This window comes from Schistocerca cancellata, chromosome 2 (genome assembly GCF_023864275.1).
Source record: "Schistocerca cancellata isolate TAMUIC-IGC-003103 chromosome 2, iqSchCanc2.1, whole genome shotgun sequence".
Lineage (NCBI taxonomy): Eukaryota > Metazoa > Arthropoda > Insecta > Orthoptera > Acrididae > Schistocerca > Schistocerca cancellata.
In genome coordinates, this window is record NC_064627.1 from 396,304,540 (window position 1) to 396,321,611 (window position 17,072).

General features: G+C 42.5%; 1 protein-coding gene across 2 annotated transcripts in view; it reads right to left on the reverse strand.

Annotated features, from left to right (window-relative positions):
- Positions 1–1,557: 1,557 nt before the first annotated feature.
- LOC126161820 (zinc finger protein Xfin-like) overlaps positions 1,558–17,072 on the reverse strand; it is a 92,073-nt gene continuing 76,558 nt past the window's right edge. For both annotated transcript variants that reach the window (XM_049917922.1, XM_049917920.1), the window contains one exon: positions 1,558–2,600. In XM_049917922.1, the coding sequence (XP_049773879.1) occupies positions 1,689–2,600 (912 nt within the window). In that variant the 3' untranslated portion in view covers positions 1,558–1,688. The remainder of the gene's footprint in view (positions 2,601–17,072) is intronic.

Sequence of the window (17,072 nt, forward strand, 5' to 3'; positions counted from 1 at the left end):
GGAGAAACGGAACGATCAGCTGCTGCGGAGCATGCTTTCCAGCCAGGGAACCACAATATTCGTTTCGAGGAGACGCAAGTACTAGCGGCCACAAGCGGATATTACGAAAGGCTCTACAGGGAGGCAATCGAAATCGCTAAACACCCTAATAATTTCAATCAAAAGGAGGAGGGCATGAAATTAAACGGTATGTGGATGCCGGTGTTAAAGAAGATGTGTACCACCCGTCCACTAATGGGTGATGACAACGGTGATCGACGGCGATGGACGACGTCACGCCGCGGCGCGGGAGTGCGGGGGGACAGAATTTGGCAGCAGTCAGTAGCAAGCCAGTGGGTGCGTTGAACCTTCCATCGAGCTACGGACCCCCTTGAAGATGTCTCCCGCAGTCGGAGACGAAACGTTGGGAATCGACACAGAATTCATCAACTGACCACGGCATAACAGCCCGGATAATTATAATGGACATGACATTTCCAGCCATGAAAGTCTACATTTTAGTATAATTTACTCTTTCAATTCGATTCTAAATATCACCTTAACATTTATAATATCTGGTACACATGAAGTACCTTCCATACTCAATAGGTAATGGTTAATTGTGATTTTTCATGTGATCTGTTTGATATGCCATCTGTATAAGAAAATGTAATGACTACTAACAATTTTTAACTTCAAGCAAGCAACGAATTGTATTAAATCTGTCAAATCTTCAAGTAATATTAATACATACTTAACTGTCAGTATTGCGTGATTGCTACTTTTAGTAATTTGTCTTGTGTCTACAGCATGTCATGTATCACATTGTGATTTTAAAGGCCTGTCTTCAGTACCAATCATGACAATAAATGTTGCAATGCCTTCAGATGTTACAACTGGAGAAACCGATTCATAATGCCTGAGTCATTGTCTGGAGCTCACCTTCTGTGTGTGTGTGTGTGTGGGGGGGGGGGGGGGGGTGATGTTTATGAGCTGGCACTGTCTTGGAATGCTAAATACTATGTGTCAACATAAGCTTGTGGCAAGTACCTCCACACACACACACACATTGAAAGTCGAGTCACGTCACTGGCTGCCTGCTTGGGCAAAAGTGTTTTTAACTTGTGTGGTTTTGATGTGAAATATGTCTTTTCTGGCTCAAAATGGAGTCTTGACAAATCCAAATTATCCAGTACTAGATTGTCAGACACAGTTGTGACCGACAAGCATTTGCGTATTTCTGTACCTCACTGAGCCAGTGTCTCCATAGTCCTGACAAGTAGCGTGTGAAGTCAGCTGAGTGTACAAATCCATACCCCCTCATATCAAATGGAAAAAGTGCCACAATCCATACTGAAAAGAATGACAATTTTCCCAACATGCAATAGGAATAATTACATCATGAGATAGCTTCCAGATAAATATTTATATCACCACCACAACCAAATTACTTGTGAATTACACATCTATTTTCTTTTTCTTTTTTTCAACTGTTCCTACCCATAGACATTCAACATAACACAGTCCCAAATAAATAGCATTACTTAAAGTGTTGTTTTTCAAAAAGTAAACCAGCAATATATTTAATAGCACTTGCTATGAATGCTCTTTATTCCTAAACAATGCAAGAGAACACGGTCACACATATTTCTGAACATGTAAGTGATAAAAACATGTAGTTATCATAACAAATAAAAAGACACTATACTTTATATATCTGTGTCATAAAACAGATTAAGAGATTCTTCATTCAAAGTTAACATTTGCTGTGGAGGAGACATACATTTTGATGCTTCATGAGTTCCTGAATCACTTTCTTGAGTAAATTTTGACTGTGAAACTGCAGCACCACAAGTATTACCAATATACACACCTGACTTATTTCCTAAATCAGGATTTTCTGACTTACAGCTTGTTAAAATATTTTGTTTATCATTAGGAAGATACACAGATTCAGCACTAGTGTTAAATACTACTGGAATATTCAGTGTGAATGGATCATTGTTTTCATGAAATACTCCTGGGTTCTTGGAAGCTTCAGATTGTGACTGAGATGACATAACTATATTTAACATATCTGATGATTTAGAGGAAGGACATCCTTTAATATGGGATATATTGTGTGTGTTTTTTAGCTTGGTGCTATACATTTTAGTAGCAGTAGTGTTAGCAATCTTACTTTGATTTACAAAATTAGTATCTTTTTCATCCTTGCATATTTCTTCATAAAAAATTTCATCATTACCCATAGTTTTATTAACTGGACTATATTTCAATGGATAACTTCTTGTAACAGTTTCATCATTACAGTCTTTCTGAACCTGTTGTAGCTTTGTATCACATAAACCAACTATCTGTGGCATATGCAAAGATTCTAGACCTGTATCCTTTGTCTGTGATTTTTCAACTTCTCCCGTTATCCAAAGTATGGGAGAAGAATCTACCATAACATCATGCGACAATGCAGACTGAATGTGACTGTTTGCCAGAATGATATAGTCATTATTTTGTTGCTTCTTGACCAGCTGTGTCTCTTTGCTCCAAGTGTGGTGCTTTTCTAATACACTGCATCCTTCTTTAACATTTGCAGCCAATACACCATTTGTGACAATGTGTTTTTCCTGAAACAGAAAAAAGATCTATTAATGTTTTCATTGCACAATCAGACGAGCATCAAAAGTGTCCACTTAATAATTTTACTAGACAGTAACAGAACTGCTTATAAATACGGCAAAGATTTTTCAAAACAAATCTGAAACAATGATGATGTGGTAATACAGGCCAGCACTTTGCACTTCTGTTGTTCTTGAAATCAAGCACAGTTGCATAAAACGTGAACATGCCCCCCCCCCTTCTCTCTCTCTCTCTCTCTCTCTCTCTCTCTCTCTCTCTCTCTCTCTCACTGTAGCCTGACTGGGATGGAAGAATGGTTGATGTGGAAGAAATGAGGAGGGGAGAGGTTAGAGCTTAGGAAACAAAGGGGCAGCAGAGCAGAGGAGAAACCTTGAAAACTGCACTAGAATGTTGCTCACAAAAATACAGAAGCAAGGGAAGGTGGGAGGAGAAGGGCAGCACAGAAGACTCCAGGGTGGCAGCTGAGATCCTTACTTCACAGCACTTACGGATAATGTGACGACGTCGCAATTTGCTTCAGTAAATACATTTTTGTGTTTCTATGACTTTATCCAATCACTAGTTCCTGGGAATACCAAGCAGACAGATCCACAGGCCTTCAGACCATACACTTGGCTCAAAGATGTTTATGCATGTGACCACATACTCCCAACGGAACTCCATTTGTCTTCATTTTCTGGAATATGTTCCCAATATTTTTGGTTCTTCCATTTTCTGAAGCCATCACACTGGTCAAGGATCTTCCTCAAGATATTTTGCTTACAACACACTACTTTCTTGTCATCTATCTTTCTGATATTTAAGATCTCAAGTTCCTCACAGATCAATACATCTAAAATTCCATTATATACCTTTAGTTTTGCTCAAGATAGCACAAGAAGTTATTATCAGTTTCAAGGTTTTTGTGGCTGTTGAAGCATGTGCCCTGAAAACTATAAAGCTCCCAACCCAAAAAAATCTAAAATACAAGACTTGCAGTAGAGAACTGCATTGTTACTGTTACTCTGGAGAAAGAGAGAGAGAGAGAGAGAGAGAGAGAGAGAGAGAGAGAGAGAGAGGAGGGGGGAGGAAGAAGGGGCGGGGGACTGATTACAGAAGCACTGATGGACCGTGAGATCTGTTGGAAAGTCAGCTTCCACTTTTGTGATCCGAAAATCTGGGATGATGTGGAATGATACAAGTGGCACAGGTGAAGCATTCACAGAAGTTGATAAAGTTGTACTGTGCAACATGGCCCACCACTGCATAACTGAGATGCCCTTAGTCACAATTTGGTGGTGCACATTTGATTTGTGGTCATGTACACATAACAAATTATGCCATAATTGATAGTGAACTAGCCATTTGACATGGCTGAACACTAAAGGGGGAAAGAGGAGGGGGCACGAGGGAGGGGTGGGGTGCCGCATGGTACAGATTTTTGTACTTAGTTCTTTGACATGGGTATGACGTGTGGTGCAAGAGTTGGAGTGATTTAATAAGATAATGACAGTGAACCAGAATGTTTGATGGTAGGCAGGGCATCATCATTTTGGGACAGGTACAAAAAAGTTCTTGATGTGAATAACATACCTATTTTATTTTTTTTAAATATGTGCAGGTAAACTACCACAAACAGCATAGTGAACGCATTATTGTGGCCAAGATTGACACGAAGCCCACATCTACCACAGTAGTACAAGTTTATATGCGAACTACCTCTGCAGATGACGAAGAGATTGATGAAATGCATGATGAGATAAAAGAAATTATTCAGATAGTGAAGGGAGACAAAAATTTAATTGTCATGGGTGACCGGAATTCGACAGTAGGAAAAGGAAGTGAAGGAAACGTAGTAGGTGAGTATAGAATGGGGCTAAGAAATGAAAGAGGAAGCCGCCTGGTAGAATTTTGCACAGAGCATAACTTAATCATAGCTAACACTTGGTTCAAGAATCACGAAAGAAGGTTGTATACATGGAAGAAACCTGGAGATACTGACAGGTTTCAGATAGATTATCTAATGGTAAGACAGAGATTTAGGAACCAGGTTTTAAATTGTAAGACATTTCCAGGGGCAGATGTGGACTCTGACCACAATCTATTGGTTATGAACTGTAGATTAAAACTGATGAAACTGCAAAAAGGTGGGAATTTAACCAGATGGCACCTGGATAAACTGACGAAACCGGAGTTTGTAGAGTGTTTCAGGGAGAGCATTAGGGAATGATTGACAAGAATGGGGGAAAGAAATACAATAGAAGAAGAATGGGTAGCTTTCAGAGATGAAATAATGAAGGCAGTAGAGGATGAAGTAGGTAAAACGACAAGGGATAGTAGAAATCCTTGGGTAACAGAAGAAATATTGAATTTAATTGATGAAATGAGAAAATATAAAAATGCAGAAAAAGAAGCAGGCAAAAAGGAATACAGATGTCTCAAAAATAAGATCAACAGGAAGTGCAAAATGGCTAAGCAGGGATGGCTAGAAGACAAATATAAGGACGTAGAGGCATATATCACTAGGGGTAAGATAGATACTGCCTACAGGAGAATTAGAGAGACCTTTGGAGAAAAGAAAACCACTTGTATGAATATCAAGAGCTCGGATGACAACCCAGTTCTAAGCAAAGAAGAGAAAGCAGGAAGGTGGAAGTATACTGAGGGTCTATACAAAGGTGATGTACTTGAGGACAATATTATAAAAATGGAAAAGGATGTAGATGAAGATGAAATGGGAGATATTCCATTAGAACTACTGAGCCTTGGGGGAGCCAGCCCTGACAAAACTCTATCATCTGGTGAGCAAGACATATGAGACATGCTTCAAGAAGAATACAAGCCGACCTCGGGGAAGATCAGCTTGGATTCCGTAGAAATGTTGGAACACGTGAGGAAATACTGAACCTATGACTTACCTTAGAAGATAGATTAAGGAAATGCAAACCTACGTTTCTAGCATTTGTAGACTTAGAGAAAGCTTTTGACAATGTTGACTGGAACACTCTCTTTCAAATTCTGAAAGTGGCAGGGGTCAAATACAGGGAGCGAAAGACTATTTACAATTTGTACATAAACCATATGGCAGTTATAAGAGTCGAGGGACATGAAAGAAAAGCAGTGGTTGGGGAGGGAGTGAGACAGGGTTGTAGCCTCTCCCCGATGTTATTCAATCTGTATATTGAGCAAGCAGTAAAGAAAACAAAAGAAAAATTCTGAGTAGGAATTAAAATCCATGGAGAAGAAATAAATACTTTGAGGTTTGCCAATGACACTGTAATTCTGTCAGAGGCAGCAAAGGACCTGGATGAGCAGTTTAAGGGAATGGACAGAGTCTTGAAAGGAGGATATAAGATGTACATCAACAAAAGCAAATCGAGGATAATGGAATGTAGTTGAATTAACTTGGGTGATGCTGAGGGAATTAGATTAGGAAATGAGACACTTAAAAGTAGTAAATGAGGGTTGCTATTTGGGGAACAAAATAACTGATGATGGTCGAAATAGAGAGGATATAAAATGTATACTGGCAATGGCAAGGAAAGCATTTCTGAAGCAGAGAAATTTGTTAACATCCAGTATAGATTTAAGAGTCAGGAAGTCGTTTTTGAAAGTACCTGTATGGATTGTAGCCATGTATGGATTTAAACATGGATGATAAATAGTTTAGACAAGAAGAGAATAGAAGCTTTCGAAATGTGGTGCTACAGAAGAATGCTGAATATTAGATGGGTAGATCACATAACTAATGAGGAGATACTGAATAGAATTGGGGAGAAGATAAATTTGCAGCACAATTTAACTAGAAGAAGGGATCGGTTGGTAGGACATGTTCTGAGGCATCAAGGGATCACCAATTTAGTAATGGAGCACAGTGTGGAGGGTAAAAATCATAATGGGAGACCGAGAGATGAATACACTAAGCATATTCAGAAGGATGTAGGTTGCAGTAGGTAGTGGGAGATGAAGAAGCTTGCACAGGATAGAGTAGCATGGAGAGCTGCATCAAACCAGTCTCTGGACTGAAGACCACAACAACAACAACAACAACAAATATGTTTTGTCAGAAATTGTAAGGAGACACCTGAAGCACATATGGTGCTTTCTTGTACCACTCCCCCTCCCCACCTCTGCTCTGGTAATCATGATGGCCATGGGACAGGACCTCCCTTACAATCCAATGATGAGGGTGTGTGTCATTCAAGTTTTCGTGGACATTAACATCAAAATAGGCTGGTGTACTGTCATGTTGAAAGCAGATCCTTTCGCGGACAACAATAATTACAGACTCCAAGAACTGTGGCAGCATATCTCACAGGAACAGCATGTAACATTGACCAGGCACACATGGAAGCAACAAATAGGTCCTATTTAGGTGATCTTGGTAAATGCCCACCCATACGTTCCATAACACAATAAATATGGATTTCCAACTGTTGGTTTCCTATCTCAATATACTTGGTTGTGCACCCACTATCGCTTGTTTCAATTTTACTCAAGGGGAGCAACTTAAATCACTTAATGAAAGCAAGTTTTCCTGTCTTGATCTTCTACTAATCAGGTTGCTTCCAGAGTATGCAGATGAAATAGCTCCATTTTTAGCATTCATACATGACCATGCTCTTGACAAAAGATCTGTACCTAAAGACTGGAAAGTTGTGAAGGTTACACCAACACACAAGAAAGGAAACAGAAGCAATCTGCTGAATTACAGACTCACATCACTGTCATCAACTTATAGCAGTATTCTGAACACACAGTGTGTTCCAACATAATGAAGTACCTCGACGAAAACAACCTATTGACACACAACTAACATTAATTCAGAAAATATCATTCTCGTGAAACACAACCACCACTTTATTCACGTTATGCAATGATTATAAACAATAGGGGTCTCCAGTTCATTCCATATTTCTGTATTTCCTGATGGCTTTTGACACTATTCCCCATAAGTGGATTCTAATCAAACTGCGTACCAATAGAGTATCATCTCAGCTGTGTGATTGAATTCATGATTTCCTGCCAGAAAGGTCACAGTTCATAGTAATGAATGGGTAGTCATCCAGTGAAATGAAATTTATATCTGTGGTTCCCTAAGGAAGTGTTATTTGCCTCTGCTGCTCTGAATCTACATAAGTGATTTAGGAGACAATACGAGCAGCCCTCTTAAGATTGTTTGCAGAAAATGCTGTTGCTTACCCTCTAGTAAAGTCATCAGAACAAAAAGTGTAAGGTAATCCACATGAGTACTAAAAAAGTTCCATAAAATTTTGTTTACATGGTAAGTAACACAAGTTTAAAGACTGTCGATTCAGTTAAACATTTTGGGATTATAATTCTGAACACCTTAAATTGAAACCATCACATTGATAATGTTCTGGGGAAGGTGAACTGATGACCGTATTTTAAAAGCAGAGCATTTAGAAGATGCAACAGACCTACTAAATAAAATGCCTACATTATACTTATCTATCCGCTTCTGGAGTATTGCTGTTTAGCATGGGATTGGTACCAGGTAAGATTTATGGAGGACATCGAAAAAGTTCAAAGTACAGCATCTTATCTTGTGTTGTCGCAAATTAGGAGGGAGAATGTGACAGATGACATATGCAAGTGGAGGAGGTGATCAATCATTAAAACAAAGGCATTTTTGATTGCAGTGATATCTTTTCACAAAATTACAATCACGAACTTTCTCCTCCAAATGCCAAAACACTTTGTTGACTCCTACTTACATCGGGAGGAATAACTATTATGATAAAAGAAGAGGAATCCAAACTCTCACAGAAATATTTAGATGTTCATTTTCCCCACATGCTATTTGAGAGAGGAATGGTTGAGAGAGTGTCTGAGCACTTTCTGCCAAATGCTGAAATGTGAATTGCAGAGAAATCATGTAGATTATCCATTTCAATGACAGATGACTGGCTGGTTCTGGGATGGAAACACAGCTGAAGATAGAGACTAATATCGATTATGCTACAGCGGGTAAACACTAATGACAAAAGGCACCAAAATGCAAAGATCATTTATCAAATCTTAATAAAGCCAAATACTATTAAAAGTATGGATTATTTGTAAACTATCTATGCATTTACCACACCACATTAATCTGTGGATATTATAGTTTGATTAAAATAACTCGTATCAAAAGAAAAATTTAGTTGAGAAAACTATAAAATTCTGAGACAGAACTGCTGGGAAGGCTTACCTTCGAGAGGCTAAATCCCAATTCTCAGACATATAAAAATACACGAGCCTGTTCTATCTTTTGGAACTAACAGTGCCTTTCATAGAAACTGGCTTCAAAACTGGCAGCAAACACATCTCAACCTTAGCTGACCAGCATCTCAAACCTGTCACAGAGTGTCTCCCAGCCTTCGTAAAATGCATCAACCACTTCCTGGAATATCTTGAATCCTCACTCCCATCTAAAATCCCCCTTTTCTCAATTTATGTGACCTTGCTTTAAACCACCAATCCACACACATGTGGTATATTAGCCGTAGAGCACTACCTATCTCTCCCAACTGCCACATGAAACTCTTCCTAACCTTTGTTTATTGTCAGAATTGCCAACTTCATCTCCAGCCAAAACTACTCACTTTTGAGAGCCAGACCAACAAACAAATCAGGAAACACAAAATCAGGATGGCCCTGTGCTATATGATCTTTCTAGGGGCTGCATGGAAGAGGCACTCCTCCAGACTTGGAACCTGGACATCACAGTTTAGTACAGATTCATCATCATCATCATCATCATCATCATCATCATCATCTTCATGGTTTGTACTCATAGTGAAGAATAACTCCTTCACTTCCTGTAACAGCTTACTTTCATTCCCAATTAAAATTCACCTGGTCTTTTACCAAAACCAGGGCTACCTCCCATGATGTTGACTCTCGCCTCACTAAAGCCCGCTTCCAAACCTCGCTCTACCAGCTAATAACTAACAACACCTACACTTTCACAGTTGCCACCCATTCCCCATCAAACACTCCCTTGCCTACAGCCAAAGTATTTAAGGCAAACGAATCTGCCTCATAACCGAATTCCTCAACACCCACAACAACAAACCCTCATGTTTCCCTTTTCCGCAATTACTCCAGACATTTCCTGGGCAGTAGCCTCTTCTCATCATTTGACTGACACAGCTCTCACTTCCACAAAACTCAGAAGCACCCCCCCCCCCCCCCTTTCTCACCCAACAACAACTGGCCCTTGAATGCTCCAACATGTTTCTTCGCTAAAACTAAGTCCTTCTCAAATCAAGCCTTGAAATCAGATTCTCCCTCCAAATGCCACCCACTGTCACCTTCTGTTGCCCTCCTAACCTCCATAACATCCTAGTCAAAACATGATATTCTCAAACCATTGCTGCTATCCCTAAGTTCCTATCCCTGTAATCGTTCTCACTGTAAAACCTGCCCCATGAAACCCCCTGCTACCATTTACTTTAGATCTACTAACAGTAAATATGACAATGTTGAAGGCAGAGCAGTTTGTGAAACTGTGCATGTTGTTTAACAACTAACTTATGTCCACTGCACAGCATATCATGTAAGAATGACTACCATAAACTGCATGAGCACATAAATGGGCAAAGAACAGGATTTTCCAAACTGGGTCCTTGGGAAGCAAATAACTGGTCTGCAAAAAAATTATTAATAACATGGCTTATTTTCCTGACATTCAGACAGTACAAATTTAAGGGCTGTAAATTTCATAACTGACCGCTGTTGGTGCCACAAAACGTCATGTGCACATGATAGGCATCTCTTACAGTTTATATTCTGTATGACAATAGCTTATACTATGCTCTCACCATTAATTTGGAACCATCCTCTTATGAATAAGCATCTTACCATGTACTTTACCATATTGAACTTAATGGAGAAGCTCATTCAATTAGAGAAAAACTTTTTTTTAAGCCATTTGTAAAGGACATGGTTATTAATGAACAGACTTCATTACTAATGAACAGACACAGTCATTAATGAACAGACACAGTTATCAATGAACAGACACAGTTATCAATGAACAGACACAGTTATCAATGAACAGACTGTTGTGACTCGCCGATCATTCAAAGTGCCGCCGCGCAATTACGCGCGTCCTCTACATGCGGCGCTGTCTGCCAGTCATGCAGCAGCTGCGCCACCTAAGCGGCCAGCCGAGCAGCGGCCGCTAGACTGGGACTCAGTGCTCATTCGAATGCTAACGAGTACACATATCTTACTTGTCAACTTACTCAGTGACTTATATGTGTTGTTGTGTCGTTCCGAAATATATGTGTTAAACTTGAAGTTCTAACAATTTGCGACAAGGTAGTGGATTTTTCCTTTTCACCGTTGACTCACAGGGTTCCATGGCTACTGTCGAGCAACTATTGCAATATCTCCTTGAACAGCAAACGCTTCTAACAGCGGCGATTCGCGATTTCGTCGCGGCGTCAAATGCGGGGTGTTTCTCGTCGTTGGCTGTACCTCCTTTTCCTCCTTACGAAGAGACGGCGGAAGACTGGTCTGATTATGAAAAACGTCTTTGACAGCACTTCTTGGCATTTCATGTCACGGACGAACAACCATGTAAGTCTCTGTTCCTTTCCTGGATTTCACCTCAAATGTATCGGTTGTTGTCGCAATTGGCTCCTTTGAAGGATCCTGCGTCTTTGTCCTTTGCTGAAATGTGCTCACTTCTGCCTGTCTATTTTCAAAAGCAAACGCATGTGGTAGCCTCTCGTGTTGCCTTTTATCGTTGTCAAAAACAACCAAATCAATCCTATCGTGCTTGGGCTGCTGAACTTCACGGCCTCAGTCGAAAGTGTCAATTTGTTACTGACGTTCACAAAGAATCCTATGCCGATTCCATGGTACGGGATGCTATTATCCGGTCGGCACCCGACAAAGAAGTTCGGCAACGTGCCCTTCAGTTGGCGAATCCGACTCTAGATGAAGTTCTCTCCATTGCGCAGTCCTTTGAAATTTCTCGCGCCGCTGGGGCGCAAATAGAGGCGTGGGGTGATGTCGGGGAAATACAACCTCTGTGCGCTGTTGACGACGCGTGCGGCGCGTCCCCGCCGGCCAACGTGGCCGCAGTGCACTCCCACGCGCAGCCTCGGCCTAGCCGTAAACAACCCGCTAAGAAACTGCAGCAAAACCCCCGGCAACTTCCTTCATGTCCGCGGTGTTTTATGAAACATTCATGCGAGGATTGTCCCCAACATTGGGCTGTGTGTCACAATTGCAAAAAGAAAGGTCATGTGTCTTCCATTTGCAAATCCGACCGCATAGATGATGTTCATGAACATGACGCTGATTCTGATTCTGTGTTGTCTGTCAATTGCACTTCTTCCCTTTCAGGGAAGTTATTCCTCACTGTCCAAATCCTTGGTTGAGATGTTCACATGCAAGTGGATACCGGTTCTGCTGCCACTATAATTAATTCTCAGACGTATCTTCAGCTGGGTTCTCCACTCCTGTCCCCTGTCACTCGGCAATTACGGACGTACAATAAACAGAAGATTTCTCTCTTGGGACAGTTTAATGCTGAGGTATCTTACAAATCCGTCGTTCTCACTGTTCCCATATTTGTGGTCGACCAGGGCAATGCAGAAAATCTTTTTGGTTTCGCTGCCTTTCGCGTTTTTGGGTTCTCCATAGATGACTCTGTCAATATTGTCTCTGATGCTATTCCTTATGCTCAACTGGATTCCTTGTCGACGACATTTTCGTCCCTTTTTTCTCCTGGGTTAGGCCGTGCAAACGACTTTGAAGCTCATATCACGCTCAAACCCACTGCTCGGCCTAAGTTTTTTCGGGCTCGGGCCATTCCTGTGGCCTTTCGTGATCGGGTAAAACGGGAGTTGGATCGTCTTGCTTCCTGTCACTTCCAGTGAGTGGTCCTCTCCTGTCGTCATAGTTGCTAAGCCAAATGGTGATATTCGTCTCTGTGGCGATTTCAAAGCCACTGTAAATGCTCAATGCCTCATTGACACTTACCCTATGCCCCGTCCTGAAGAACTGTTCACTAAACTTGCTGGAGGCCAGTATTTTTCAAATATTGACCTGTCAGAAGCTTATCATCAACTTCCTCTCGACGCTGCTTCCCGGCAGTTTCTGGTCCTTAACACGCCTTTAGGTCTCTATCAATACCAACGCTTGCCATTCGGGGTTACTAGCGCCCCTGCTCTCTTTCAGCGATTCTTGGAACAATTATTGCTCCCTGTCCCTGGGTGTATCAATTACATGGACGACATTGTTGTCACTGGCTCCACCACTGAAGAACATCTTCAAAATCTCCGCACACTTTTCCATGTCTTACAGACTGCCGGTGTTAAGTGTAATCTTCAGAAATCACAATTTTTTCAGGCATCTATCACGTACTTGGGGTTTCAACTCTCTCGGGATGGTATTCGTCCGCTTCAACAAACAGTCACTGCGATCGATGCCCTTCCTCGCCCTACATCTGTTTAGGAACTGCAGGCCTTCTTGGGGAAAATAGCATACTATCACAAGTTTTTACCATCTGCGGCTTCGGTGGCTCAGCTGTTGCATCGCCTGTTGCATAAAAATGTGCCTTTTCACTGGTCCGCTTCATGTGAAGCGGCTTTCCAGAAGTTTAAGACTATGCTGAAACAGGCCCCGTGCCTGGCTACTTAACGACCTGGCCAACATCTTGTTCTTGCCACAGACGCCTCTCAATACGGGGTCGGTGCAGTCCTTGCGCAGCGTTTTTCTGATGGTTCGGAACAACCCATTGCTTATGCCTCCAAAACACTCACGGATGCCCAACAAAAGTATTCTCAAATTGAGAAAGAAGCTTTGGCCATCATTTATGCTCTTCATAAGTTTGGTGTTTTTTCTCTATGGCTCAAAATTTCATCTTGTTACGGATCACAAACCACTTGTTTCCTTGTTTCATCCATCAACGTCACTTCCCGACAAGGCTGCACACCGCCTCCAGCGTTGGGCTCTTTACTTGTCCCGTTTCAATTATGAGATTCATTTCCGGCCAACGGCTCAACATGCAACTGCTGATGCTCTGTCTCGCCTTCCCATGGGTCCTGATCAGGCATTCGATAGGGACGAACTTTTGTGTTTCCACCTGGATGTTGCCGAGCAGCGGGTTGTGGACGGGTTCCCCATCACTGGGGACAGGCTGGCGGCTGCTACGGGTTCTGACCCTACTCTCTCCCGGGTTTTACACTGTATTCAGAAGGGTTGGCCAGATCGCCCGTCCGCTAAGACTTCTGATCCATTGCGGAACTACTACGCTTTGCACTACCGCCTCACGGCTAGGGATGGTGTTATCCTCCTCTCCACTGACAATGCTTCGCCGCGTGTTGTGATACCTGCGTCTTTGCGTGCTTCAGTCTTGCGCCTCCTTCACCAAGGGCACTGGGGTGTGTCTCACACAAAATCTCTGGCGCGCCGTCATGTGTACTGGCCTGGCATCGACTCTGAAATAGCACACATGGTCGCTGCCTGCGGCTCTTGTGCATCACAGGCTGCTGCCCTGAAGTCATCTTTGTCACCGTGGCCTTCGTCTGAGAAGCCCTGGGAGCGCATCCATGCTGACTTTGCGGGACCCTTTTTAGGTACTTATTGGCTCCTTGTAATTCACGCCTACTCTAACATTCCTTTCATTGTCCGTTGCACGTCACCTACCACCGCGGCAACCACCAGTGCTCTTGCCCGCATTTTTTCTTTGGAAGGCCTCCCCTCTACTCTTGTTACTGATAATGGTCCGCAATTTGCCTCTTCCGAATTTGCGGATTTTTGTGCTCATCACGGCGTTACGCATGTCACGGCCCCGCTGTTCCATCCACAATCAAACGGTGAGGCTGAACGACTGGTCCGCACATTTAAGGCTCAGATGCGGAAACTTCTGACTTCTTCTGCTGCTGATGATGCGCTTCTCCAGTTTCTGGCGTCTTACTGTTTCACCCCCATGGGCGACCACAGCCCGGCTGAGCTCTTACATGGCCGACAGCCCCGCACGCTACTTCATCTTCTGCGGCCTCACACCTCACGGCCGCAGGTGCCTTCACTTGGCCGGTTCACCGCCGACGACCTCGTCTGGGTACGGGGATATGGCAGGCGGCCAAAATGGAGCCCGGGCCGCATCTTAAGACACCGTGGCAGACGCCTGTATGAAATCCAGACGGACACGGGTGTTGCAGTGCGTCATTCGGACCAGCTTCGGCCTCGGGTGCCAGCAACGCCTGTTCTGAATGCCGCCATACCACCTTTGGCTCTACCTGACGCTCAGGATCTTGGCATCTCTCAATACTCACAACACAGCCCTCTCAGTGTCATCGCGATGCCAGCACCAGAACGGACGCCACCAGGAGACTTGCCCATGCAGGAACCGGAGGACCATCCTCTGTCAGAGCAAATCTACTCGCCTCCTCCTCCAATGGACGCCGACACATCGCCCATGTCTCCTGTCATATCAACTGGACTTGCCGCAACGGGCAGATTGGTGCATGGCGCCCCATCAGATTCGACCCCTACGTCTCCGGTCATCTCGACCCGTTATCATCGGGGACACTTCCGTCCGTACGGGAAGCCTCCTCCTCGAGACTTTATGGTGAGTCAAACAACGCCTATGGATGTTAGCCATCTCCAGGACACCTCCATCAAGACCAGTGCAACAATTTCAAAGGGGGGAAAGGTGTTGTGATTCGCCAATCATTCAAAGTGCCGCCGCGCAATTACGCGCGTCCTCTACGTGCGGCGTTGTCTGCCAGCCATGCAGCAGCTGCGCCACCTAAGCGGCCAGCCGAGCAGCGGCCGCTAGACTGGGACTCAGTGCTCATTCGAATGCTAACGAGTACACAAATCTTACTTGTCAACTTACTCAGTGACTTATATGTGTTGTTGTGTCATTCCGAAATATATGCGTTAAACTTGAAGTTCTAACACAGACATAGTTATTAATGAACAGACTGACAAAAAAATAAATGTGGTACAGTTAGCTAATAATAGTGTTTCAACACATTGAAGATCTTTCCGGTGGCATAGGGAAGAAATTAATTTATCAACTTGGGCTTTGTAGTGAGTATCCACTGCAAACGGACGAATCCATAGATGTCACAGGACTAGCTGTATTACTAGTATTTGGTTTTATACATTTAATAAAAATATCGAAGATTTAGTCATGAGTGCATATTTACATAAAAAACAGGAGAAGATCTATTTAGTTGTATTAATGATTATATTATAAAACATCAGATTGGATGGGAGAAGTGTATTTGCACAGATGGAACAACAACCACGGTAGGAAAAACAAAGGGAGCTGCAACACATATACTGTAGGTATAAGTTGTGCAGGATATGGTAGCCCATGTGCAGCGACCAGTTTTTGTCTACAGCACTGGGTGATTTCATTCATTTTTTCAGGAGGCCTACAAGCGTTTGCCACCTTTCAGCCAGTCAGCGATGACGGAATAGACGTGCACACCCTGCAATCTTTGTCAAACAATGTGCGGCGTTGTCTGCCAGCCATGCAGCAGCTGCGCCACCTAAGCGGCCAGCCGAGCAGCGGCCGCTAGACTGGGACTCAGTGCTCATTCGAATGCTAACGAGTACACAAATCTTACTTGTCAACTTACTCAGTGACTTATATGTGTTGTTGTGTCATTCCGAAATATATGCGTTAAACTTGAAGTTCTAACACAGACATAGTTATTAATGAACAGACTGACAAAAAAATAAATGTGGTACAGTTAGCTAATAATAGTGTTTCAACACATTGAAGATCTTTCCGGTGGCATAGGGAAGAAATTAATTTATCAACTTGGGCTTTGTAGTGAGTATCCACTGCAAACGGACGAATCCATAGATGTCACAGGACTAGCTGTATTACTAGTATTTGGTTTTATACATTTAATAAAAATATCGAAGATTTAGTCATGAGTGCATATTTACATAAAAAACAGGAGAAGATCTATTTAGTTGTATTAATGATTATATTATAAAACATCAGATTGGATGGGAGAAGTGTATTTGCACAGATGGAACAACAACCACGGTAGGAAAAACAAAGGGAGCTGCAACACATATACTGTAGGTATAAGTTGTGCAGGATATGGTAGCCCATGTGCAGCGACCAGTTTTTGTCTACAGCACTGGGTGATTTCATTCATTTTTTCAGGAGGCCTACAAGCGTTTGCCACCTTTCAGCCAGTCAGCGATGACGGAATAGACGTGCACACCCTGCAATCTTTGTCAAACAATTTTACAGAACACATTCGGTAAAAAAAAATCATTTTTGCTTTACTTGTAGCTATGTGTGTCAGGTTTATTATGATGTGCCCATCATTTCATTAATGGTCACAGTTATTGTGATATTTAAGTGGAAGTAAGACACTGCCTGAAATTCAAAAAGTTTGGAATGAAACCAGTCTCGAGAAAAATGATTTGACGTAGCACACTCATTTGCAATCACACTGTGCCAGCGAAAAAGCCAG